At 45.1% G+C, this 26355-nt stretch overlaps 1 protein-coding gene across 1 annotated transcript; it reads left to right on the top strand.

Moving 5' to 3' along the window:
• The first annotated feature begins 4449 nt into the window (after positions 1 to 4449).
• On the top strand, positions 4450 to 24920 carry WDR82 (WD repeat domain 82). The gene is made up of 9 exons (XM_040994586.1): positions 4450 to 4676; positions 10943 to 11040; positions 13646 to 13712; positions 18277 to 18376; positions 18772 to 18888; positions 19097 to 19252; positions 19676 to 19745; positions 21219 to 21361; positions 22302 to 24920. Exons 1-9 carry the CDS (start codon positions 4516 to 4518, stop codon positions 22329 to 22331), a joined length of 942 nt encoding a protein of 313 aa, XP_040850520.1. The 5' UTR covers positions 4450 to 4515; the 3' UTR covers positions 22332 to 24920.
• The last annotated feature ends 1435 nt before the right edge of the window (positions 24921 to 26355 follow it).

The raw sequence follows: 26355 nt of genomic DNA, 5'->3' as shown, positions 1-26355 counted from the left end.
GTGATAACTGAAACATATTAGCTACAATTACCACTGTAGCAACTGTGTTCCAACATTCTTCTTTTCCCCCTTGGGCAATTAAGCTTACACAGGCACAGGCACGGCCTCCACCAAGAAGAAAGTCACCTGATTCCTGTTGTTCTGCTCTGCCGGCTCCTGCAAGAAGACAGTCAAGCTTAGGAAAGCCCTACTGATAACACACACGCTCCGGCTCAAAAATTTATCCTAGTTAAAATGCCTAAGGAGCTGTTTTAGCAAGAGTATAAATTACTTAACATAGCTTCAACTTAATTTTTAGTTTTACCTTTTAAACACCTTTTTGTTTTCATTTGTTTCATCTGTGAAACACTGAGTGCCACAGAGATCTTCCATCCACTGGTTCACTCCCTAAATGGCCACAGCTGGGCGGAGATGAGAACTCCTTCTGGGTATCCCATGCATTACACAGTCCAGTACTTGGGCTATCATCTCCACCCTCAGGAAGGTAGGCTCAGAATAGAGTATCCAAAAATTGAACTGGCACTTTACTATGGGAATCCCAAGCAACAGCGTAACTTTACGTTATGGCTGCCACCACGTCCACTTTCAATATATTAACTTGGACCCCTAAGTACTTGTGGCCATTTGGAGAGTAAACCAATAGATCAAAGATCTCTGTCTCTCCAAGTGCCCTTTAAATAAATAACTTATTTATTATGTTATAAAATACATTATATACACACATATATATAATATATATGAAAGATACACTCCAAGGTTTTAGCGATATGGTATAGCAGGTAAGGCCATCACCTGTGACACCAGCATCTTACAAAAAGCAACATTTCCAGTCTCAGCTACTCTACTTCCAATCCTGCTCCCTGCCAATGAATGTGCCTTGGAAAGCAGAGAAAAATGGTCCAAATGCTTGGGCCCCTGCCAACCACGTGAGAGACCCAGAGGAGGCTCTTGGCTCCTGGTTTCAAATCAGCTCAGCTCTGGCCATTGTGGCCATTTGGGCAGTGAAGAGGTAGGAAGACCTTCTCTATATCTCCTTCTCTCTCTTAAAAATCTGTCTTTCAAATAAAGATGAAAAATTTTTAATACAAAAGAATTACATGAATAATTTTAAATACACACACACACACACACACACGAGAGGTCTGTTTTTCTTAGTTTTGCCACAGATTCTGGTTCAAAACAATGCTCTCAAGGGGAATAACCACATAGGCTGCTGTTCAGAACTCAGGAGGTAAGGACTGAATATCAATCATCTTCCTTGGTTTAAATGATTTCTCTTAAAACGTTATTTTGTAAGTTGAACATGTGTGTTATCCCTTGGAAATTCAAATAAGATTAAAGTTACAGAGAAAGCCAGAAGTTTCACCAACAGAGCCAGAGAGTTGTTCTTAGTTTTGCTATCTAAAACCTTTCTTCCCTCGCACAGATGCCGTTTTTATTGGCACAGACCCAGCCATCCAGAGAACCTAGTCAGTGAGTGCACAGAACTTTCACAAAATCTGCAAACAGAGAATGTCTTATTTCCATACGGGCCAAATTTTGCTTTTTTTTTTTTTTGAAGCCAAGTTTCATTCCTTTTTTTTTTTTAAATTATTTATTTTTTATTACAAAGTCAGATATAGAGAGGAGGAGAAACAGGAAAGAAGATCTTCCATCTGATGATTCACTCCCCAAGTGACTGTAATGGCTGGTGCTGCGCCGATCCGAAGCCAGGACTCAGTAACCTCTTCCAGGTCTCCCACACGGGTGCAGGGTCCCAAGGCTTTGGGCCGTCCTTGACTGCTTTCCTATGCCACAAGCAGGGAGCTGGATGGGAAACAGGGCCACCAGGATATGAACTGGCCCCCATATGGGATCCTAGCATATTTAAGACAAAGACTTTAGCTGCTAGGCTACTGCTCCAGAACCAGAACAACAACTTTTCACATCCCAACAACAACGCTGGAAGTCAAGTCTCAGGAATCTTTGGAATTAACAGTGAAATCTAGAAAGTGCAGAGTAGAGTGAGTAGAACACTTCAGAGACGCTGGGCAAAGATTTCTTTCAGCTGACAACGTATAGTAGGTCGTGGTTGCTTCTGTGGCACATTTTTGTAGGTAAACATGGATCAAAATGTGGTACTTTCTGGTGTGTTCACTTCCCAATGGCTCCAGGAATGTGGCCCCAAATCTGTCCCCGTTGCAAGCCGTCAGGAGTGCCGAGGCGCAGAGCCACAGTATAGTCCCTTCCTGTACGTTAGTGGGACTCACCCTGGTGGCACTCCTCAGGTGTCCACGCTGGGGTCTCCACAAATGGCAGCTTTCCAAGCATCACCCAAGACTACCAGCCACTATAAGTATGGGTTCTTGGAGAGCAGAAGACCCAGTCTTCCAGCATACTTCTGCTGTACCACACAATCCAAGTAACATTGTCAAGGGGGAGGGAGGCAGAGGAATCTCAGAAACAGTTTTGGACATATTGCCTTAGTTAAGGAACCAGCCCAAGTTGCAGATGGTCAGTGTGTGCGGGGAATACAGGAGTTGCGGTAGACAGTCACTCCACAAATACAGCAGGCAGGGTTGGGGCAGTCCTGGTCCAGGAGCTCTGGAATGCTGTCCTCTCGCTGAGGACAACTAGCTTTCGGATTTGGTGCACACGGGTTAAGGATACCTGGCTTCTAATGCTGGGGCATGGGCATAGCTGTGAGTGCCCAAAACCAGCTGGCAAGGAACCAAAACAAAGACACTGCTCTTACTGGAATGGGTGCCTGAGCAGGCGGTTTTCCAGCCCAGAGACTCAGTGTGGAGGCTTACCTGCCAAGAGAGCTCTGGGGTGCTCGGAAATTCTCCTCCTTCCATACCGTCATCAAAACAAATTTTTATGCAAAACAGCTCATTGTTTTTCTTCCTAACGGCTAAGCCAGAACAGTGGCAGGTTAAGGTCTTACCGAACTTATTCATTACAGTACTGAAACTGCATCAGCTGCTTCCCAATGGCTTCACTTAGCTCACAATAGCCATCTGTTCTAAAATAGCTTACTACTTGTTGATTTTTAATACTGCATATGCACAGTATATATCAGCTACTCTGGCTTCTGACGTAAAGACATGGGGATTACAGGGAAGCGAGACAGCGCTATGGGGGTGATGGGGCAGAGGCCTTTTTCTTCCATTGCTTTGCAGTTTGGAAATTTGCCACTCATTTAGGTTTAACTCAAATGGACTTTTTTCCAGACCACAGACACATCTACAGGCAGAGGTTGGCTCTTTTTAGGGGGGGGGGGGATTGCAATAGGGCCTTAGCCAGCATCATCCACTCTTCTCAAAGGAACTGTGTGTGTGTGTGTGTGTGTGTGTGTGTTCTGGCTCTCCTCTCACATTCACCAGAGCTCCTGGTGCTTTGGAGGAAGATACCAACTCTTAGCAATCTGCTTTTGCCACTGCCAGATTATGGTCCCCTAAAATGGTGCATCTGTAGAGTTGGGACTGAGGTGGTACGATCAGGTCCTGGGGTTGTCTGGTTGCACGCGGTGCTCCCAGCCTTCTTTCAGTTAGCAATTGGCAGCCAAGTCCACCTTTTGTGAATGCTGCGACCAGACCGCACCGTGGGCGCACCCTGCTTGCCTGTGGTTGGTTATCCCTGTGGACTCAGGGCTGGGATGCACGAAGCATTTCAAAATGGTGTGAGCCTGGTGTGAATGTTGACCACTGAATTCTGACTCCCAATGCGGGGGTCTCGTGGGGCTACAGGTGCAGCACTCCCTCAACGGAGTGCCTTAATCTTGACAGGTTATTGCCTTGCCCTCATTCAAGTGGAGATATAAGGCGTTGCAAGCTGAGGGCGCGGGCCTAAGGCTGGATAAAAGTCCCGCACACCAAAGGCATTTAGGAGTAGGGGCTTCCCAAACCGAACCACACAGAGAACCACCTGAGGCCTGCGGTCTGGACCAGACGAGTCTCCGGAAACATGGCAGTCGCGACGCGAAAGGTCACTAGCTTCACTAGCTCCCAGGCACACCCTGGTCTTCTCGTCCACCGGGGAAGGTCCGTGAACGCCACGGCTCCTTCAAGCCCCCTTCAGCCCGCCGACGGGGACTGTCACCTCCCTCGGCCGCGGCAGCGCTGCTGTCACCGCCCCGCCTCCCCGCCTCGCGCCGCGGCTCCCGCCCCGCCCCCTTTTCCCGGCGTGCGCCGCGCCGAGGCCTTTTCTCCTCCTCTCTCCCCCTCCCACCCTTCCTCACCTCATCCTCGGCTTGTTCTGCGGGTCGCCTCAAGATGGCGGACACAATGAGCCGGCGTCGCGCCGGTTGTCCCTGAGGCGACAGCGAGAGGGGGAACGGTCCGCGAGGGCCCACGATCTAGGCAGCAAAACCGTGCCTGAGCAGGAAGAGGAGGAGGAAGAGCCAGAGGCAGGCCGCCAGCCGGCCGCCAGCGCGGCGCCCGCCCCGCCCGGGTCGGCTCCTGCCGAGCCCGCCCGCCCGCTCGCCGCCGGCCCCGCCCCGGCCCTGCGCCGCCGCGGCTTCCAGCAGCCGCCGCCATGAAGCTCACCGACAGCGTGCTGCGGAGCTTCCGCGTCGCCAAGGTGTTCCGTGAGAACTCTGACAAGATTAACTGCTTTGACTTCAGCCCCAACGGCGAGACGGTGATCTCGAGCAGCGACGACGACTCCATCGTGCTGTATGACTGCCAGGAGGGCAAGTGAGTGCGGCGGCGCCCTGGGCCCGGGGCTCGGTCCTTCCCTCCCTCCGCTGGCCCCGCGCTGCGCCCCTCAGCCCGTGGCGCCACTTGCCCGTCGGCACACCTTTTCCTTTCCAAATAATAATGGTAGTCACCGTGATCACAGCATGAAAAAAAATTTTTTTTTTTTTGGTAGCGTCTTCGTGCTCCTCTGGGCACTAATGCATCGCTTGCCAGACCCCACCTTGACCTTGACCTTTAAACGCCGTGGCGGCCCTTCCTGAGCCCAGCTGACGGCTTTTGCCTCCTTCCCGCAGACTGTCAAGGGTGCTGGCGGGCCCTGGCCTCGACGCAGAGCTGCAGGGGAGTGCTGGCCGTGCAGCCTCGGCCGCCGGCGGCCGCGCTCCCTGCCCTCTGCGCGGTGACCTCGATTCAGCCCTGGCACCGCGCCCGGCCTGTCCCTGCCCCTCCGCCTCGGCCGGCCTTTTCCTGCTGCCGCTCCGCAGCGTTGGGGGTCCTTAGCTGTCACGGTTTATGTGCCGTGCATCTTTGGAGCCCGCACGGGCCTTTGCTTTCTTTTCCAATCCTTCCCTCCCCACCCCACCTCCCCGCCATACCCTCCCCAAGTTCTGCAGGCCCGGAGCCCGCGCGTTTTAGTGAACTTGGTAAAAAAACATCGGAAACTTTTCTTTTTGCCGTCCACAAATGAACTTGGCGGAGTTCCATCCCGATCCAAATGAGAGCTCGCGGTAAAACAAAGCGTCAGGGAACAGTTCTGTGCTGCTCACTCTCCCACACACACCGCCCCTCCCCCCCAACACTCAGTTTACGTCCCGCATGGAGTGATCAAAATTCCCTTTCTCGTGAAACTTTGTGGTTGCCAAAGGTCGCGGGGAAACCCACTACACCAGCATCCCTTTGCGAAGATCTGAAAAGCAGCGCGTGGCTCTGCCTTTTCCCCGGGGACCCTGGCAGCCTTACCTCACTCCTCATTACTTTCTAGCAGGCCTGAGGATGGTTGGTGTAATTCCGTGGCTACTCGTTTTGTCAGACTGTTACTTAGACCCAGTGCATCGTTTTTGAATCCTAGATTTTTAAAAATTTCCTTGAAAAAAGGATACTCTTGTAGAACTTAGCTCTTTGTGATTTTGATGATCTAAAGTAAGGCTGAATTCTTTTCCCCACGTGGTCTGTGAGAAACTATTCCGTACCTGGCTGGGGATCCGCCTGCAGCATATGGGGGATAGGCTGCCATTTGGATCCTTGGATACCGGGTAATCTTTAGTTACTTGGCAGTTATTTGAGTTAGTAGATAGGTTTCCAGACCTAGGCCACCTCTGGAATCTGTTCGGGAAGGAGTATTGCTTGAAGCTTGAAGCTGGGGACAGGTGGGAGGCAGGTGAGAGTTGTGGAGCTAGAAGTAATTTGAAGTTGCTACCTTGAGATAATTTATTGCATGTGCACTGATTAGAATCTCCACCAGGGAGCCCCAGGGCAGAGATGTGTGACTTCTCTGCTAAGAAATAAAGGTTGCCTGAACCTTTCATTAGCATTTCATTAGTTTGTTTCCAAATGTGGCAGTTACAACTTGTTGGGAAGAATGACAGTGGCTTCAAGTCCAGTTAAAAGTAACAGCCAGTTTTATGACATAAGGCAGCTTAGTCATTTGGGCATCCTTTTTGTTTGTTTGTTTGTTTATATTGGAAAGGTATGTTTACAGAGAGAAGGAGAGACAGATTTTCCATCCACTGGTTCACTTCCCAAGTGGCCACAACTGCAAGGGCTGAGCCCATCCGAAGCCAAGAGCTAAGAGCTTTTTCCAAGTTTCCCACGTGGGTGCAGGGTCCCAAGGCTTAGGACCATGAGTGGGGAGCTGGATGTGATGTGGAGGCACCAGGCACCCATATGGGATCCTGGCTCCTGCATGGCGAGGATTTAGCCACTGAGCCATCATGCTGGGCACTGAGCAGCCTTTTTACATGCTTACAAATATACAGAAAACTGCAACACTGTTTGAAAAAACTCCCATATCATCTAGAAACTTGTTACATTTCTCCCCATTTTCTTTATCACTCTGTAAAGAAGTAATTCTATGTATGGATTGTTTTTTTTTCCCCCAGAAACATTGGAGGGTGAGTGGGAGCTATCAAGGTGCTTTATTCCTTAATATTTGTGAATTTCCTAAACACAAAGATGTTCTCCTTCATCACCAGAATCCAGTTACCCAAATTGGAAATTTTAAGATTGATGCTCTGGGGCAGGTTGTTCTGATTTTTCTTTGGTCAGTTCTCACTTGTGCTCTCTGGCGAGTAAATGGTCTGATAGGAGAGCTGGGTTCTAATTTGGGCTTTGTGACCAGGAATCAGTCATTGGTCAGGTCACTCCACTGGGTGTTAGTCTCTACGAGTTGAAATTTTAATGTGAAGAATAATTCTGCCACCAGGGTAGGTCAACATCAGAGAATCATGTTTCTTTGTAAGGTATAGGGACTAAAGCAAGATTTGTTTTTTTAATTCCCATTTTTTCATTTAAACTTTATAGTAGAGTTTGTCCATTGAGTGAAATGTCAACTTAAAGGAATTTAGTGCCTGGTGGAATGGCTCAGTTGGCTATTCCTCTCCTCTCAAGTGCTGGGATCCCACATGGGTGCTGGTTTATGTCCCAACAGCTCCACTTCCCATCCATTTCCCTGCTTGTGGCCTGGGAAAGCAGTCAAGGACAGCCCAAAGCTTTGGGACCTGAAGGAGGCTCTAGGCTACTGGCTTGAATCAGCTCAGCTCAGTTCTGGCCGTTGCAGCCGTTTGGGGAGTGTACCAATGAAATGGAGATTTTTTTTTCTGTCTCCCTATCTGTAAATTTGGCTTTCCAAAAGTAAATTAAATTTAAAGAATATAAAGAATATTGCTTATGATAGGCAATATAAATTACTCAAGGTGATGCTTTAGTATTTTTTAAATTCATATTTAATTACCAGAATCGTAGTTTGAGAGAAGATACTTAACAAAATACTTGAAAATGTTGCTTTTCGATTTTAAAAGGATGTAATACATAGGATCTTTTTTTTTGGAAGGGCAGATTTTTCAGGCAGGAGAGACAGACCAAGTGACTGAAACAACTGGCTGGAGCTAAACTGATCAGGAGCCAGAAACTTCTTCCAGGTCTCCGACATACATGCAGAGTCCTAAGGCTTTAGGCCATCCTCCACTACTTTCCCAGGCCACAAGCTGGGAGGTGGAACAGCCAGGAAGTCAGGACGTGAACCATTGCCCACAGGATTTTGCGTTTAAACTAGCAAAGGACATGAAGTAAGATTGTTGTCGTTTGGAACACAGGGTAGTGTTGCTGATAAATTAACAGACATACGGGCCTGATCTAACTTTTTCTTACAACATACCTTTCAACACTAGGTCTTCAGGTTCTACCTTTGCCATTGTAAATATGCTGAAATACTTGGTTCAACTTCCATAGATCTTACAGAGCAAGCACACACTTAACACTCAGTCTCACGCAACTCTCACTGTTATCCTGTAGTAACCCCATAGCAGAATCCTAGAGTAGATTTGACAAGATAGTATTTGCTGATCTTAGTATTCAAGTAAAGGCAAGAATGGAAAATTCAGTGCATTTGTACTAAGAAGTCTTATTTGGAAATAAGCTTTATATAAGAAGCCATGGGTCTCACTGACATCGAAAAAGTTTAAAGTTCAAGTAATTGGTTTCCTAGGGCTGCCTGAATTATCTTAATTGTTTAGGTTCCAAGATGATTTTACATTGAGAAGGTGAACTTCTCTTTTGTTGTTGGGGGAGGGAAAGGAGATTTCTTTTAGAAATATATTTTTTTAAATTGTAAAGTCAGATATACTGAGAGGAGGAGAGACAGAGAAGAAGATAATCCATCTGATGATTCACTCCCTAAGCAGCCACAATGGCCAGAGCTGAGCCAGTCTGAAGCCAGGAGCTTCTTCCAGATTTGCTATGCAGATACAGGGCCCCAAGACTTTTGGCCATCCTGGACTGCTTTTCCAGGCCACAAGCATGGAGACGAATGGGAAGTGGAGCAGTCAGGACATGAACTGGTGCCCAGATGGGATCCTGATGCATGCAAGGCAAGAACTTGAGTCACTAGGGTACTGTGACAGGTCCTGCATGTTGAAGAGTTCTGACTTTCTCATCTAGTTTTTCATTGATAATCAGGAGTTTAAAGAATCTATTTTCTCTGATTTAAGTAGTATTGTAACAGTTTTGGATTGAGTGTGTGTGTGTGTGTGTGTGTTTTAACCTTTTGAGATGCAAAGTGACACAGAGAGAGACATGTTTCATTTGTTCGGTCACTTCCCTCATGGCTATAACAGCCAGGGATGGGCCTGGCCAAAGGTAGGGACAAGGAGCTCCATCTTATTGGCAGTGGCCCAATACTTTTTTTTGTTGCCTTTCCAGGCACACTAGCAAGAAGCTGGATTACATGGATAGTCTGGGGCTCAGTGCAGTAACTTAGCGGCTAAAGTCCTTGCCTTGCACACACCATACTGCTGTGGGAGACCCAGAGGAGGCTCCTGGCTCCTAGCTTCAGATCATCTCACCTTCAGATATTGGGCCACTTGGGAAGTGAATCAGTGGGTGGAAAATCTTCCTCTCTGTATATCTGACTTTCCAAAAATAAAAATCAATATTTAAAAAGATAAATTGGGGTAGTCAGGACTCAAAAGAATGTCGGCATATTAAGCAATGGATTCCCTTGGTGTGCCACAGTGCTGGCCCCAGATTTACTTCATTTTATTTCATTTTATTTGAAAGAGACAAAAACAAAAACATCTTCTGTCTGCTGTTCAATCCAGATGCCTACAGCAACCCGTCACTCGGTCTGGGTCTCCCAAGTCATGTGAAAGGAACCCAAATCATTGTGCCCAACCCCTCTTGCCCTGGGACCCTGCACCAGGATGGGAGACCCAGAAGCAGCTTTTGGCTTCAGATCAGCTTAGCTCTAGCCATTGCAGCCATTTGGGGAGCAAACCAGTGGTTAGAAGATCTTTATCTCTATAAGTCTGCCTTTCCAATAAAAAGTAATACAGAGTGGAGGTCAAACAGGAAGGTCTTCCATCCGATGATTCATATCCCAAGCGCCTTAGTGGCCAGAGTTGCACCAATCTGAAGCCAGGAGTCTGGAGCCTCTTCTGGGTCTTCCACATAGGTGCAGGGTCCCAAGGGTTTGGGCCATCCTCAACTGCCTTCCCCAGGCCACAAGCAGGGAGCTGGATGGGAAGTGGGGCCGTCAGGATTAGAACTGGTGTCCATATGGGATCCCAGTGTGTGCAAGGTGAGAACTAGCTGCTAGGCTGCCACACTGGGCCCAAGAGATAAATCTTTTAAAAATAAAAGAAAGCTTCTGTACTTGTTGCACTCTTGTCACTCTTTGTTTTTTAATTTATTCATTTTTACTTGAGAGGCAATATTTACAGAGGCGAGAGAAAGCGCTCCTCTTCAATTCACTGGTTCACTCAAATAGCCACAGAAGGCAGAGCTGAGCTGGTCTGAAGCCAAGAGCCTAGAGCTTCCTTCAAGAGTCCCACTTGAGTGTTGTGGCCCAAGGAATTGGGCCATCCATTGTCACTGCTTTCCCAGAGTAATAACCTAGGAGCTGGATCCGAAGTGGAGCAGCAGGGACTCGGAGGTGCCTCTGCTCTTTAATTTAAAAAGACTTATGTGTGCCTTTCTTCCCAAATAGCTGTGCTTTCCTTTTTCACACAGCCTATTTTCAAACAATATAGTGAAAATTGAATTAAGCCTTTTATTTCTGATAATGGCAATGGATATTCCAAAGTGAAAGTCATCTTTGGATGGTTGTTGTGTTTGATTCTTGTTTCCTGTGTTTTGGAAGAAGTTGTTTTCTAGCTTCACTCCTGACCAAAAATTCTCACCCTTGCCACATCATTCAGGTACTTTATATGGTGATACCAGATTTGGTGATGGAGGTTTTGTTTAATCTATTAGAGATTTTCCATCCACTGATTCACAGCCCAAAATGCCTGCACCAGCTAGGCCTTGGATAAGTCAAACAAGGAAGTAGGAGTTCAGCGCTCCGTCTGCATCTCCATGTGGTTAGCAGGAACTTGCACTTGAGCCTTCATTCACTGCCTCCCAAGATGCATTAGCAGTTAGCAGCCCTGGCTCTGGAGCCCTAACATGGGAGGTGGACAGCCCAGGCAGGGACTTCATTTATATTACCATAATGCCTGTCCCAATGATGGAGGATTTTGATGGTTTTCTTTCTCTGCCCATTTCCTCATCAGACCAAAGAGAACCTTGTACAGTAAGAAGTATGGTGTGGATCTCATCAGATATACTCATGCAGCAAATACTGTTGTTTACAGCTCAAACAAAATAGATGGTAAGTAAACCTTTTTAGGGTGTTATGGTTGGTTATGGTTTATTTCGTTAAATAGTTGATGGAATCTTTGTGACTTCTGGTTGAGTTATTCTCCCATAATGTAGTAATGATAATTGCATCATGATGACTGATAGAATGCTGGGAACAAGCCAGCAGCACTTTTGAAGGATTGAACTGAATATGAAGTCTCCAGCCTAGTGTGGAGAGTGGAAAAAGGAAACAGCTAAATTGCATTTATGGCTTGTACTTCTTGAAACTTGAGTGGATACTTTCAGAACAAAAGAAAATGAAAGACTGCTTGAGACACAGCAAGTTGTAAATAGGACCTTTCTATTCAAAATGTGTGTAAGTCTAAGGAAAGATTTCTCAAATACTTGAACTACAGTAATTTAAGGAAGGTTTTAGTGTATACCTAGTGCTTTATGAGCTGTGTCATAGAGGATAGTGTACTGACAGTAGTCATTTTTTATTCCAGGGATTAGTTCATAATATCTGCATTTTGTCCCTTTTTATTGATTTATTTTCAAAGATTATATATTTGAAAGGCAGAGGGAGAGACACAGAAATCGTGGTCTTCCGTCTGCTGTTTCATTCCCAAAATGTCCATAACAGCCTGGGCCAAGCCAGGCTGAAGCTGGAAGCTAGGAACTCCATCCAAGTTTCCCCCAGGGGTGGCGGGAACCTGATACTTGACACCATTTATTTGCTGCCTCCCAGGCACTATAGCAGCCAGCTGCATTGGAAAAATGGAGTAGCCAGGGCTCGACTCAGCCACTCCAGCACTGATCCTGGGTGTCTCAAACTCTGTCTCATCTCCCTGTATCACAGTGGCCACTCCCTTTTTTATTTTCAGAGTGAAAGTTATTTTTAGAAATTAAGCTTGTGTGAGTTTTTTTTAAAGCAATGATCTGTTTTTACTTGTCTTTCCTCCTGGGACAAATCTTTGTAAATGAACAGATGACCCATCTTGATAATGGAACTACAGCAAGTAACATTCCGGTTGGGGTTCTGCCTTCCCTACTCCCCTCAACTTCTCTCGCTGGTTTATTAATTGCTCCACTTTTTGCAGTATGAATTTTTTTTTTCTAGTGTCATTCAACAAGGAAATACTTAGACTACTATTTTGGCAATGTCTGTTTTTTAGCAGATGGGCAGGAGTCTTTTTTGAGACTTCCCTGCCTGTATTTGATTTTTTTTGTAAGCATATTGTTTCTGCTACTTGATTTTTTTTGTAAGTATATTGTTTCTGCTACTTTTTTCTGACTAATAAGCAGTGAGGTTGATGCTGTTGGACAGGAATGCAAATTGTTAGGGTCCTGAGGAACATGTGTATATGATTACTGGAATGACTGGTCTATATCTTCTGTTGGGCTGTTTTACTGAGTAATTGAATGAGGAGTCGGCAAATACGTGGCACTTGAGCTTTGCTACCAGGACTGTGCTGTCAGGACATTGCCTTTCCCATCTCAAGTGCATCCTGAAGAGTTCCTCCAGCGCTCCATTTCCTTTTGCCTGATTCCAGGCTGAGGTAGTAGTTTGTACAGTTTGAGGGTCTATGATACCACCCCGGTACAGGAGATAACTGTACAGGCCACTGCCTTGCCAGGAACAGCGCGCCAGCTACCCAGTGGGGCGGAGAGGATGGCGACGCCCTGCTCATCTCTGGAAACCAGGTAATGGGAAAGAAGGCTTTGCTTCTTAGGGCAGGTGAGTCATTGCAGCACCAGAAGAACTAGGAATCCTTTGTATTGCCTTGAAGAAGTTTGCAGAGGCTTTCAAAGAATTGTGGTTGGAGAAATGCTCATTTTCCTCTCCCAGGTTAAATGCCCTCTTTAGAAACCACCCTTATAAAATGCTAGCTGCTTTCTGTTTATTTATTCCTGGGTTCTGTTTGCCTTCAGAATGTTTGATGTCTTTGCATTTTATACTATTTCCTATTTTCTTAGCAGCTTTTGTTTGTTTCTTATCTTTTTAGCATAGTGCTCCTACTTTATGGAACTTTGCTTCACCACCACCATCTTTTGACTTTTTCATAAAGAATCATTTTGTCTTGTTTTCCCCTGACACAAAACTATTATTCCTTCCCTTGATGTTGTTATAATCTAGTTGCTTTGACTTGTTGGTATATTCAGTGAGTTTGATTTTTTTTTCTTAAAGATCTTTTCCTATTCAACTTTCAACATTACTACATTCTCCATTTTGTTCAGTTTCTATGTAAATTGTGTATCCAGTTAAACATTTCGGGTGGTGGTTAGGTAGGTCTACATTACTGTTGGAGAACCCTGGGGAAAATTGAAACTGTTGCCAGAGGGGAGTAGGAGGTGGGGTGGGGGGAAGTTGGCAGGGCAAGTTACATTGTAATTATGAAGAAAGCAAAGACTGGCAGTAAAAGAGTAATTGTGAGCACTGCCGTGTGTATACTGTCACCTGCTTTTGAGTTATGTGAAGTCGATTGTCTCCTCTTCAACTGCAGAGAGGAATCAGTCACTATTTATTCACATCCAGTCCGGGTTTTGGAATACAGTGTGTTTTGTTCACTTCCTCTTTTCATGATGAAAATGTAAGGTGAATAGTGCAACATCATACCTTATTTGTGTTCTTACAGATACTATTCGTTACCTGTCCTTGCATGACAACAAATACATCAGATACTTTCCTGGACATAGCAAAAGGTAAGACCCAAATGTTACAGATCTTTTGTCCCTGGAGGAACTCAGAAAATAGAAGAATAGAAAATTTTATTAGTGAACTGAAGCTGTTTCCTCACAGCATTTTGGTATTCTTTGTCTTACTAGCCCTTCCTAAATAGCCAACTCCTGATTTACTGAGGATGTGGAAGCATGGATTGGACATCAAAGATAAACTGAAATGTTAAAAGTAATTTATATATGCATATATATATTTATTTATTTATTTACTTTTATTGGAAAGTCAGATATACACAAAGGAGGAGAGACAGAGAGGAAGATCTTCCATCTGTTGATTCACTCTCCCAGGTGGCCACAACGGCTAGAGCTGAGCTGAGCTGAGCTGGAGCCAGGAGCCTGGGCCTGCTTCCAGGTCTCCCACACTGATGCAGGGACCCAGTGCTTGGAGTGGTGCTCTACTGCTTTCCTAGGCCACGAGCAGGGAGCTGGATGGAAAGCAGGGCCACCAGGACCTGGACTCGTAACCATATGGGATTCCGGTATGTGCAAGGCGAGGACTTGAGCTGCTACGCTACTGCACCAGGCTCTATAGTTTTAATTATTGTCTAGGAAAAACTATTTATTGAAGATTGGATGTATGAGGTCCATCCAGTGTAGCTGGTCTTCATTTCAACAGACCGCTATATAAAAATACTCGGTTAGAAGAACATAATGAAGATACAAAGGAAAATTTATTTATTGCTTTTGTATAAAATTATTTATTTAATAGAGAGCTAGAGCTAGCTCCCATCTGCTGGTTCACTCCCCAGAAGCAGGTGCTGGCCTGGGCTGGCTGAAGCCAGGAGCTAGGAACTGAATCTGAGTCATCCACCTGGATGATAGGAAAACACTTGAGCCATTGCCACTGTCTCTGAGGGTTTGCATTAGCTGGAAGCAAGAGTCAGAGACCAGAGGATATTGAACCCATATATTGTGGTATCAGATGCAGGCATCTTAACCTTTTGTTAATTTTATTTATTTCTCTGATTTTTTTCTTTTTAAATGTTTTTATTGCAGAGTTGGATTTAGAGAGAGAAGGATCTTCCCTCCATTGGTTCACTTCCCAAGTGGCCACAACACTGAAACTAAACCTGTCTAAAGCCAGGAGCCTGGAGCTTTTTCTGGGTCTCCCATGGGTGCAGGGTCCCAAGACATTGGGCCATCCTCTACTGTTTTCTCAGGCCACAAGCAGGGAGCTGAATGGGAAGTGGAAAGCTGGGACATGAACTGCCCATATGGGATCCTGGTGTATGCAAGGCAAGGACTTTAGTCACTAGACTACCATACTAAGTCCTACTTAATTAATTTTTGAAGATTTATTTGAAAGGCAGAATTATAGAGAGAGGGCCGTGGCCTAGCAGCTAAAGTCCTCGCCTTGAACAAACAGGAATCCCATATGGGCACCGGTTCTAATCCCAGTAGCTACATTTCCCATCCAGCTCCCTGTTTGTGGCCTGGGAAAGCAGTGGAGGACGGCCCAAAGCCTTGGGACCTTGCACCCACGTGGGAGACCTGGAAGAGTTTCCTGGTTCCCAGCTTCGGATCGGCACAGCGCCGGCCATTGCGCTTACTTGGGGAGTGAATCATCAGACGGAAGATCTTCCTCTCTGTCTCTCCTCTCTGTATATCCGCCTTTCCAATGAAAAAATAATAAAAATAAATCTTTTTAAAAAGAAAAAAAAGAAAACCTTCATGGCTTTCTGCATCTGCCTGCTCCTTCATTTTTGGGTCTGACCCTGGCCCAGTTTCGCAGCATTATCTTTTTATTTTTAAAGAAAGATAGACCTTGGGCCCGGCGCGGTGGCGCAAGTGGTTAAAGGTCCTCGCCTTGCACGCCCGGGATCCCATATGGGCGCCGGTTCTAATCCCGGCAGCCCCGCTTCCCTTCCAGCTCCCTGCCTGTGGCCTGGGAAAGCAGTCGAGGACAGCCCAAAGCTTTGGGACCCTGCACCCGCGTGGGAGACCCAGAAGAGGCTCCTGGCTTCGGATCGGCATAGTATCGGCCCGTTGTGCTCACTTGGGGAGTGAATCATCGGACGGAAGATCTTCCTCTCTGTCTCTCCTCTCTGTATATCCGCCTTTCCAATGAAAAAATAATAAAAATAAATCTTTAAAAAAAAAATAAAAAAAAAAAAAGAAAGATAGACCTCTGAGCTCTGATGCTAGATGCCATAGCATAAAATGATGTGTCTGTTGCACTCAGCATGTTTTTCATAGTTATTTCAGTTTTATCAGGAAGTTTTCATTTGTAACTGATGTTATAATGCAGTCTTCAGCCTTTCAAAGAAAATGAATACTATAGAACAGGTAGCTGTCTTACAGGATAGCATATGAGGGGAAGGAAAAACAGAAGAAGTTCTTGGCTCCTGACTTCAGATCAGCTCAGCTCTGGCCGTTGTGACTACTTGGGACAACATTCAGAGGATCTTTATCTCCTCTCTCTATCTGCCTTTCCAATAAAAATAAGTAAATAAATAAATAAATATATAGTTCAGTGGTTTTAGTATATTCATAGAATTATGCACCACTATCTAATTCTATAATATTTTCATTAACCCAAAGAGAAACCTTATATCCATTAGCAGTCACTTCCCCAGTCCTTGGTAACAACTAATCTACTTTGTCTCTGAAGAGTTGTCTCTTTTAGACTTTGTTTAAATGGAATCAGACTATATCCCCTTTTGTGTCTGGCTTTTGCTTAGCATGTTTCGTAAGTTCCTCTGTATTTTCTCTTGAATCAATACTTAAATGTCTTTATTGTCAGTATTCTACTGCATTATATGATGAGAGATAGCATTTGGGTGGGATGGTGATAAGGTTTTTTAATTTACTTGAAAGACAGAGTGAAGGAGTGAGATCTTCCCACTTGTTGATTTTCTCATCAGCTGGTTATTACGGCCATATCTGGGGCAAGCCAAAAGCAGGAGCCAGAAACTCCTCCTGGGTCTCTCACATGGATGGCAGGCCAATTTACTGTCTTCCCAGGTGCATTAGGAGGAAGCTGGATTGAAAGTGGAGCAACTGGGACTCGAATTAGCATTCTAAAATTGGAAGCAGGGATCCTGGGCAGTGGATTAAGCCGCTGAGCCATAACATTGGCCCCTGTATGGATACATTACATTTTGTTTACACATTAATTGACATTGGAGTTTTTCTACTCTTTGGCTCTTGTGAATAATAAAATTGTGTGTAAACATAGTTTTTAAACATAGTTTTAGTTTTCTTGGGCATGTACCTAAAGTGAAATTTGAATCTTGTTTTTCTCTGGAAAATATTTCCTAGAGCAGTTGTACCATTTTACATTTCCTTCAGGATTGGATGAGGGTTCCAGTTTATCCACCATCTGCATCCTTACCATTACTGCTTACCTCTCCTTTTAAAATATATTTACACTAAGGCTTTAAGTTGCTTTTTTCATTATACAAATTGTCTTTTTTGCAGATGAATTTTTATTTTTGTATTTATTCCAAAGCTGAGTGAGTGGCAGACCCACATGGGCCTGTGATCGGGATGGAGAAGATAAATGTTTCAATGCTTGCTTTTTCTTTCTTTCTTTCTTTTTTTCTTTTTTTTTTTTCCATAATCTTTAGATAGTTTATCAGGGCACAAAGGGTCAAGGGTTACAGGAAAGTGGGTAAGAACATTGTTTCCATATTTTTTGGTGTGTGTGTATCTGGGATAAGGAGGGAGATAAAGGGAGAATCCCCACTCAACCTCCCACCCCATCCCAGGGTCACCAACACATGGGGCATGCTCCTAGGGTGTTGCTCACGTGGTTTCAATAGTTCAACAGTTCTGAATTGACAGCCTTGCCATTCCAAGTATGATGAAATCTCTCCAGAATCCACTGGCTGACATAGTCCACCTTAGGGTCTCCGATGGCCCAGATTTTCACTGCCAAACATGTCTGGGGCAAATGATTCATTTGTTCTGTCATCTGTCCTCTGTTGCGGTACCAGGTGTCCCCTGCAAGCTCCGATGGACCACCATTTCCCCCATGTGTGCTTGGATATGCTGTCTCCTGTTCTGTCTGAGCCTCTGAGGAGGCTCAGTTTTGACAAATGCACTCCATGGTCAGACCATGGAACCTGCAATTCTCTTCATGATTGGGGTTCTGGGATCAGCAGTTAGTTGGACAGTCCAGCACAGTCTGTTGCCCCACCTTATGCCTATGCTGGTGGTTGCTTTGTTTCTTAATATGGCAGTTTTGAGGGCCCAGCATGATGGCTCAATAGCTAACTCCCTGCCAGTTCCTTTCCCAGCTGCTCTACTTCCATCCAGCTCCCTACTTATGGCCTAAGAAAGCAGGAGAGGACAGCCCAAAGCATTGGGTCTCTGCACTGGCATAGGAGACCTGCAAAAGCTCCTGGCTCCTGGCTTTGGATCAGCTCAGCTCCAGCCGTTGCAGCCATTTTGGAGAATGATTAAAGTTTATCTTTTTTTAAAAAAATTTGCAGTTTTCAGAGAGCAGGTGCATGTAGGTAGGCATGGGGTTTAGAGTTCACATCCAGTTTGTGGTCATTTTGCTGTTTGCTTTGATACATTGCAGAGTGGTAGCTTTGTCTATGTCACCTGTGGATGATACTTTCATTTCCGGGTCTCTTGATAAGACTATTCGACTTTGGGATCTCCGGTCTCCTAACTGCCAGGTAATGTTACCTCACAGTTAAACTTTTTCAGCATTTTCTGTGGTTGTCAGTATTATCATCTCTTTCTCTTAAAGAAGAAAGCAGTGGTTCTATTCTGGGATTCCACAGTCATTTTAAACATGGGAGAAAACCAGTTTTCCTTGTGGTTAGCTAGTAAGCATATATTGTAATACATTTTGACTTAATTTTTAAAAAATAATTTGCCAAGAGCCTTTTGTTGTTTTTGTTAGGATTGACTGCAAATCTGTTGTCTGACTTTTTGAAAGCTTAATTTTAAATTTTAATTGCCTTTTCTGTTCAATAGGTAGACTGGTATCTTTCATATCCCTTCTTAAACTTTCACTTGGAAAAGCAAATTATATAATGACAGCATTCATTATTTTCTTTTCTTGTAGGGCCTCATGCATCTACAGGGCAAGCCAGTTTGTTCTTTTGATCCAGAAGGGTTAATTTTTGCAGCAGGTGTCAACTCTGAAATGGTTAAACTTTATGACCTTCGTTCTTTTGATAAGGTAAATCTTTGAATATTTGATTTATCTTGATATTATAGGAATTGTTAGGGTGAGGTAGAAATTTTAAAATATATAGTAGCTTATTAGCGTGACAGAGCACCAGCTGATCCTTTGCTTTCCTATCCAAAAGTGAACTTACAGGGATAGGAGTTGGTCCTGAAGAAAAGAATTCTTAATATGCCTTAGGTCTGGAGTTATCATTTTGCAGGGGCCATTCGCAACTTTTAAGATGCAATACGATCGGACGTGTGAATGGACGGGACTTAAGTTCAGCAATGATGGCAAGCTCATTCTCATCTCCACCAATGGCAGCTTCATCCGTCTGATTGATGCATTCAAAGGAGTGGTGATGCACACGTTTGGGGTGAGCTAACCTTCAAATCTGGCTGTTTGTGTGCTCATAACCTCTGGGGCTGAGAACTGCTAGCCAGGAGTGTAAACCAGCCATTGCCTTTGACTCAGCAGTCAAGGCATGGGCTCGCATTTTCTCCCTGTGCTTTCTGAACTTCTTCCTTTTGGATTCTAAGACATCCATTAATCACCAGGTAATCTAGATTTGGTGTTTAAATGTAAATCTCTTCCTAACAACAGTTTTCTTGCTTCCTTGGCTATGGAAGATAATGGTTTGAACGTAAGGGGGTCAGCCATGTTTGGAACTTTGATAGTATTGTGCATGACAATGAGAGTTTCATGGAAAAAGTGATTTGTTGTATGCTCCTTCATTGTTTCTAGGCATCTTTTATTAATGGCCCTATAACAGCAAGAGAAATGCTCTGTTTTGTTTCAGGGTTATGCCAACAGCAAAGCTGTCACCCTGGAGGCTTCATTTACTCCCGACTCTCAGTTTATTATGATTGGTGAGCTTCCGTTATTCCCCTTGGCATCATTTCTCTGGTACTATGCATTTGGTTGTTTAACATTAAGCTAGGGGGCCAGTGTCATGGTGTGGCAAGTTAAGCCTCTGCCTGCATTGCCAACATCCCATAAGGGTTTATTGGTTCGAGTTCCAGCTGTTTCACATCTTATCCAGCTCCCTAACTGCCTAGGAAAGCAGCAAAAAGGTGGCCCAGGTGTTTGGGTTCCTGCACCCATCTGGAAAACCTGGAAGAAGTTCCTGTCTTTGAACCAGCCCAGCTCTAGCTGTTGTGGCCTTTTAGAGAATGAATCAGTGGATGAAAGATCTCTCTTGTTTCTTCCCTCTCTATAAATCTGCCTTTCAAATTAATGTTTTAATTTAAAGATTTATTTTAAGCTAAATAATAGCATTTGTTTGGATATTTTCAGGCTTTTGTGTAGCACATTATGCCATGAACATGGCATCTTCAGCCTGCCCTGACTGTGGGGTTCTCCAGTTGAACTGGCATGAGTATTGATCTTCCCTAGACCAGCGTTTATCTGTACAAGCACTGCCTTGTTAGGGATACTGAGTTCCTGCTATAACTCTGCATTCAGTCCTCTTAGTAGCTAGATGTTGGTAGGGCAATGATATCATTCCCTTTGTCTGTAATTTGTTTTCCCAAAAGTGCTTATTTTCATCTGCTGGAAAGGCAGCGCAACTAAGAACCAATGCCTACAATAGCCACTGTTGTGCTGGGCTGAAGCCAGGAGGGTGACAGGGACCCAAACATATGAGCCATCATCTGCTACCCCCTCCCCCAGGCACATCAGCAGCAAACAGGTTTAGAAATGGTGTAGAACTGGCACTCTGATGGATCCACTGTCCCTGGCACAGCTTCACTAGCTCTGCCACAATGCCTCTTCTCTCCACCCTGTTAGTTTATGTTGAAAATTTATTTTATTGTTTATTGGAAAGTCAGATTTACAGAGAAGGAGGTATAAAAAGAAAGAGCCTCTGTCCACTGGTTCACTCCCCAAGTGGTCACAACAACCAGAGCTGAGCCGATCTGAAGCCAGGAGCTTCTTCCAGGTCTCCCACACAGGTGCAGGGTCCCAAGGCTTTGAGCCATCCTCTACTGCTTTCCCAAGCCACAAGCAGGGAGCTGGAAGGGAAGTGGAGTATCTGGGACACAATCTGGCGCCCATATCGGATCTCAGCAGATGCGAGGATTTAACAACTAGGCTATCACACTGGGCCCTCCCTTCCCCCCTTTTAAGATGAGAAAACTAAAGTTAGGGGGAGAGTGACTTGCCTATGCTCAAATAAGCAGGACCAAAATTAAATCCTGAAACATTTTCCATGACTGTCTCTTCTTTCAGTTGTTACTGAGGACTGGGTCCTTGGTTTATCTTCAGGCCTCAAATTAAGTCTATTTCCAAGTTATCTGTGTTGTATCTTGAACTCTTTAAATTTTTCTTTGATCACCTTCTAGGTTCAGAGGATGGCAAGATTCATGTTTGGAATGGAGAGAGTGGTATAAAAGTAGCTGTGTTGGATGGTAAACACACAGGCCCCATTACCTGTTTGCAGTTCAACCCCAAATTCATGACCTTTGCCAGCGCATGTTCCAACATGGTATGTGAATGACAAGTGTCTTCCACAAAGGACTCTTTCCAGTTGGGATGGTAGTTCTCTCAGCAAGCAGAGAAAGCTTATTCCACATAGGCACTTGACTAGCACCCAAGTTCACTTTTCAACTGGTGGCTTCCTCAGTTTGACTCCCATTTGTGTTCTTTGTTTGGGCTGGCCTTTCACTTCTCATGGTCAGGATCACCTCTAAAGTTGCCCGATTACTTGCCCTTTTTTTTTTTTTTTTTTTTGGTACTATAGATTTGGGTTCAAATCAATCACTTACACTATACATGGTAGTTATTTTACTCCTTAACATATTCTGAATTAACCTGGTGTGGCTAGAGACTTGAACTTTCCATTCCTTTTAGTATATACTGAATTGCTCAGTAATTCTTACAGTTGATTGTTAACTCTTATGTTAACAATCTCTTATCTCTTTCTGGGTGGACTTAACCAGCAAACCAAGGAATCAGTGAATTTTACTTCTAGTTTTCTAGTTTTCTTGGACCCTCTAAAAAAAATGTACCTGGGTATTTGAGAATGAGGCATTCCATTACTAGTCTACCCAGAGAACACTGTCCCCTCCCCATTTCAGAAGAAATTCGGTCTCCCATTGTTATGTCTCAGAGGGAAAGGTCTTGTTGAGATAAGGGGATGCATCAGCAGACAGCCCCCTCCCCAGCAACACTTATTTTTCCCTTTGACATGAAGCCTGTATTGGACAGTGGACAGTGAATGCTAGAGGGAGACAGAACCAGCTTATTTTCATGGGTAGAGTGTTTGTTTAGCCATAGATTATCAGTCAGTTGGTCAGGAGGGTCATCAGGCCACAAGTCCTCCACCACTGGGGTTGTGTACTATGATGTGCGGGGTGGAGTATGAAGAACCTTCAGCTGTGTGCAGTTGCTGAGCTTTTTAAAGTGGACTTACGTTCTTTTTGCAGGCCTTCTGGTTGCCAACCATTGATGACTGATCCTGATGCAGCGTGGCTCTTTCTGTACAGTGATGGTGACCAGCAGGAATAAAAAACAAACAAAAACTCAGAGGGGACTGAGATAATAGTAGGACCGAATCATCTGACTGGGCTGGAGAACATCTTTTCACATGGCCTCCCCATGAAAGTGCTGCACATCTGCTCAAAAGGGAGTCACTTTGCTGAGGTTCTTCAGAAGCATTCTTGGTGCAGCAGACTCCTTTGAGATGCAGCTTTTCCAGCTGTCACTGGAGGAGTGGCCAGACTCATGGTTAGGGTATCGTGGGGGCTCTTGAGGCGCCTTCTATTGTGAATGTATTTGCTGCTGAGGAGCCGGTGGGGTCGTCAGTTCTGCACATCCCTCTGTCACCCCCATGAATGCATGGGAAGCTACAGTTCTGGTTTTGAGATGCTAGTGCAGCTCAATGCCCCTTCACCTCCCCCTGCATGTCTTGTTACTGGATCTCCCTGTGTAATTGTGGCATTATTCCACAAGCATCATGTTTCTTTGGTGCCAAACATTTACAGGAATAAGTCTTCATATATCTTGAGGTCAGTGAAAGGGACAGATAGGAATGCTTTGCAGTGTGGAGATGGATGGGAAGACTCTGAGCCCTGAGTGTTGGGTTGGAAAGGGTCTAAGATCCTAAAAGGGAAGGAAGAGGATGGGCTTGGTGGGAGATTTAGCAGCAGCTTGGTATAGTCCCTTTCAAGACAAACCCACAATCTTCTGGGTGCCTACTGTGCTCGGTTTGTACAAAAGCAAGGTCCTCATCTATGTTTTGTACATGAGCTACATCACGCTTTCCTGTGGGCCAGTATTGTGGAGTGAGTCTGAGTTGTTTACACTGATGCCTTCCCTGCTCACCACAAATTGTGTATGTAGTCTCTAGATGAGACCACCCTTGCCCCAGGACCCAGTCCAGAGCTGGTTTTAAGCCTGTGTTATGTTCTATTTAGCCTTTTTATATATGACCTTTGATTTCTGTTTGTATTTTAGCACAGTATATGCACCTTCACTTAAATCCACCTGTACACATACATAGATGCATCTATGTGTGTTTGTGCATATATATATATGTATGTATATATGTAGTTTTTGGAGTTCTGCAACCTGGGAGAAAGGCTGTGTCCTTGCTAACAGTGTTTGCCACAAGTGTTAGTAAGTCTTCCTTATTACCTACTTACCTTTGGGAGACTTGACAAAACTTCGAGTGTTTGTTGTTTCCATGGCAGCTAAGTGAGGGTCTTGGGACAACTCCCTAGTGTTCCTCAAGCCGCACTTTGGGGCTCTCCCTGCAGTATTAGCCCCCTTTTGCCTGGCAGTGCTGTCTGCCTGTGTGTGGCAGTCACTCTTGCTTCTTGGCTTCTGGCATTTGAGAACAGGACGCTGGAAGCAGAGCATTTTCAGTTTGCTTGAAGTTTCCTTGCCGGTTGCAGGTCACTCCCCTTTCCCCGGTTCCCCTTTCCCAGCAATTCCTTGTTTTCTCTTTGGGACATCAAGGGGATCTAGCCAGGCCAAAGTTGAGATGAACTACAGCTAGCCCATGGCCTTTTCCTTCCCTGCCTGGCCTTAGAGCAGAGCAGCACATGTTATTTCCCAGTGTTCCCAAGCAAACGTGTGCAGGCAGCAGTCCCTGTAGATCCAGAAGGAGATTTCAACAAGGCTGTGACTTGCCCAAGATTGCATAGTTACTAGGGGCTAAAACAGCCATCCCTGCCTCTGTTGAGCAGCAGGGATAGGTTGTGAATTGATAGCACTTTTTCTTTTTTTAAGCAATTAGTTTTTGAGTTGTTCCCTAGATTGAAAGGGCAAGAGGCGTACACCTTTTCTACTGTAGCCTGGAAATCTGGAGCTGCCACAGTACCACCCACTGAGACGCCAGTGGAGGGACTTGAAGAAACCACAAACTCAGCTATTAACTGCCTACTTGCAGCTTTTCAGGATAGAAAATTCAGGCTAAGAATAGCCGTTCACAGATTGCGTTAACAGGAAAGGCTGTGGGACTTACACATGTGCAGCCAGAGTCACCACCATACACGAGTCGCCCAGCAGGAGGTGTGTGATGCGTCCAAAGCTGACATGCCACCTCACAGCAATTCCTGAACCATGGAGCTGCAAAGCTGGCTCTGGAGTTGACTGAAAAGAACAAAATGGAGCTGGGTAAGGTGGAGGAAGGGAGGAAAGTAACAAACACCTGGGGCCATAGGGCTGCTCTCAGTGGGAGCCAGAGGTGCCCAGGCCTTCCTGGAGGAGGAGGGTCTGCTTACCACCCTCCGTCAGAGTCAGGGCCAAAACCATTGCTTTGTATGAGAGCAACACTGCACTACCCTACCACCAGCCAGTCAAGTATTTTTTTACACATGATTCTCCCTTGCAATCGTAATTACTGCTTATTAAAGAAAATTTGGGAACTCTAAGAATCACTTGGCCACCCAAATGCTACCAATGTTAATCTTTTGGTGTTAAATGTTCCTCTAGACCTTTCTGTGCATAGATTCCTGGTGTGTTTACATAGTTATTATCTGCTGTAAATACAATTTTATGTCCTTTTTGTACTTAACATATAAACATTTTTTTCCATGTTACCGGTCTTTAGTGGTTTTATGGTCGCAGCTCTTCCATTGAGGTCTCTGTGGCACTGTGTGCCTGGTTCCCAGAGCTGCAGGAGGAGTGTGTTGTATTCCATTCTGCAGCATTCTGCTGAAATGCAGTGAGAATGGATTGTTCGGTTCCAGGGATATCCCTTTACTGAATCAGTGATGAAGTCCCATGGGCTGGAGAAGGAAGTCCTAGACCCTGTGCCCAGCATGTGACTCCAGGCTGTAATAAATAGCCATAGGCCCAGAAGTCACAGGAAGGTAGGCCTGAGCCAACCTTGATTTTCAAAACCTATCTGGCATATACATTGGTCTCCCTGTTGACCTCAGTTCCTGATCAAACTGGCAACCTCTAGCTGGAATAAGTTTTGTCCTGCTAGGCCCTAGCTTCTGCAGGGCAAGGACTATGAGTCCTCTTACTTGGGATTCCTATCTGAGACCTGGTAGGAGATTTTAGCCACAATGCTTGGCAAGCCATGGCCTGGCTGGTGAGTTGTAATTGCTGGAATCTGCAACTCATTACTCATTATCCTCAGAGCTTCAGAACCTGCTTCCTGCCTCTTCTCTGGCTCTCCAAAACAAGAGAGGAAGCCTTAAGCATACCACTTTGTGCCAGGTCATTGGAGCTTGGTGAGGGATACTGACAGATGGCAGAGGGAACATCATGGGCCCTGGCTCTGTATGGTACACTGGGCATAGGCTTATCTAAAAAATGTTTTTTCAAGGATAAAGACACCCTCACCTGTGCTCTTGTAGCAGCCACTCTAGTTGTTGGCCTACTTGAAATCAAAAGACCTACAGTGCACCTGGCACCTGTTCCTCGACTTAGAGCAAAAAGTAGATAGGTCAGTAGGAGGCCTACTGTGGGGGAGATGGCTCAGCAGCTGACTTGTGTAAAAGGCACTGCATGTTGCCCACACACACAACTGTGCTGAGGAAGGAGGAAGTGTATGCCTGAAAGTGTATGTGATGCCTGGGCAACTGAGTGTGTTGCTGAATGGCAACATTTGAAAGGGGCAGCACAGGTCTTCCAGTGCCAAAACGACTCCACTTGGCTCATTTACTTCACATACCATCACCTTTTCGGGCAGACCTAGAAGGAAAGCCTGTTTGGTCACTTCTCGTCCAATGACCATGGAGCCCAGGATGATGAAATCAAGCATGTTGAGCACCCACACAAAACAAGGATGCAGATCCTCAGTCCATGGGCTAACAGACTGGGTGAGGGGCAGCCCTCCTGCATCCATGCACTCATGGATCTTGTGCCCCACTGTAGTCTAAGGCTGTCAATTGCCAAATAAGATTTCACCTTAATTGTAAACTGGGTGAGTGTGGAAAGAGGCAGAACAGTTGAAGACCTGATGCATTTTTGCCATATAGTCAACAAATAACTTTAAGTCTAGCTTTATAGATTCTTGCATTC

This window comes from Ochotona curzoniae, unplaced genomic scaffold (assembly GCF_017591425.1).
Source record: "Ochotona curzoniae isolate NIBS_2020 unplaced genomic scaffold, NIBS_Ocur_1.0 contig_908, whole genome shotgun sequence".
Lineage (NCBI taxonomy): Eukaryota > Metazoa > Chordata > Mammalia > Lagomorpha > Ochotonidae > Ochotona > Ochotona curzoniae.
Note: the sequence above shows the minus strand (reverse complement) of the source record. Positions and strands in the feature narration are given on the sequence as shown.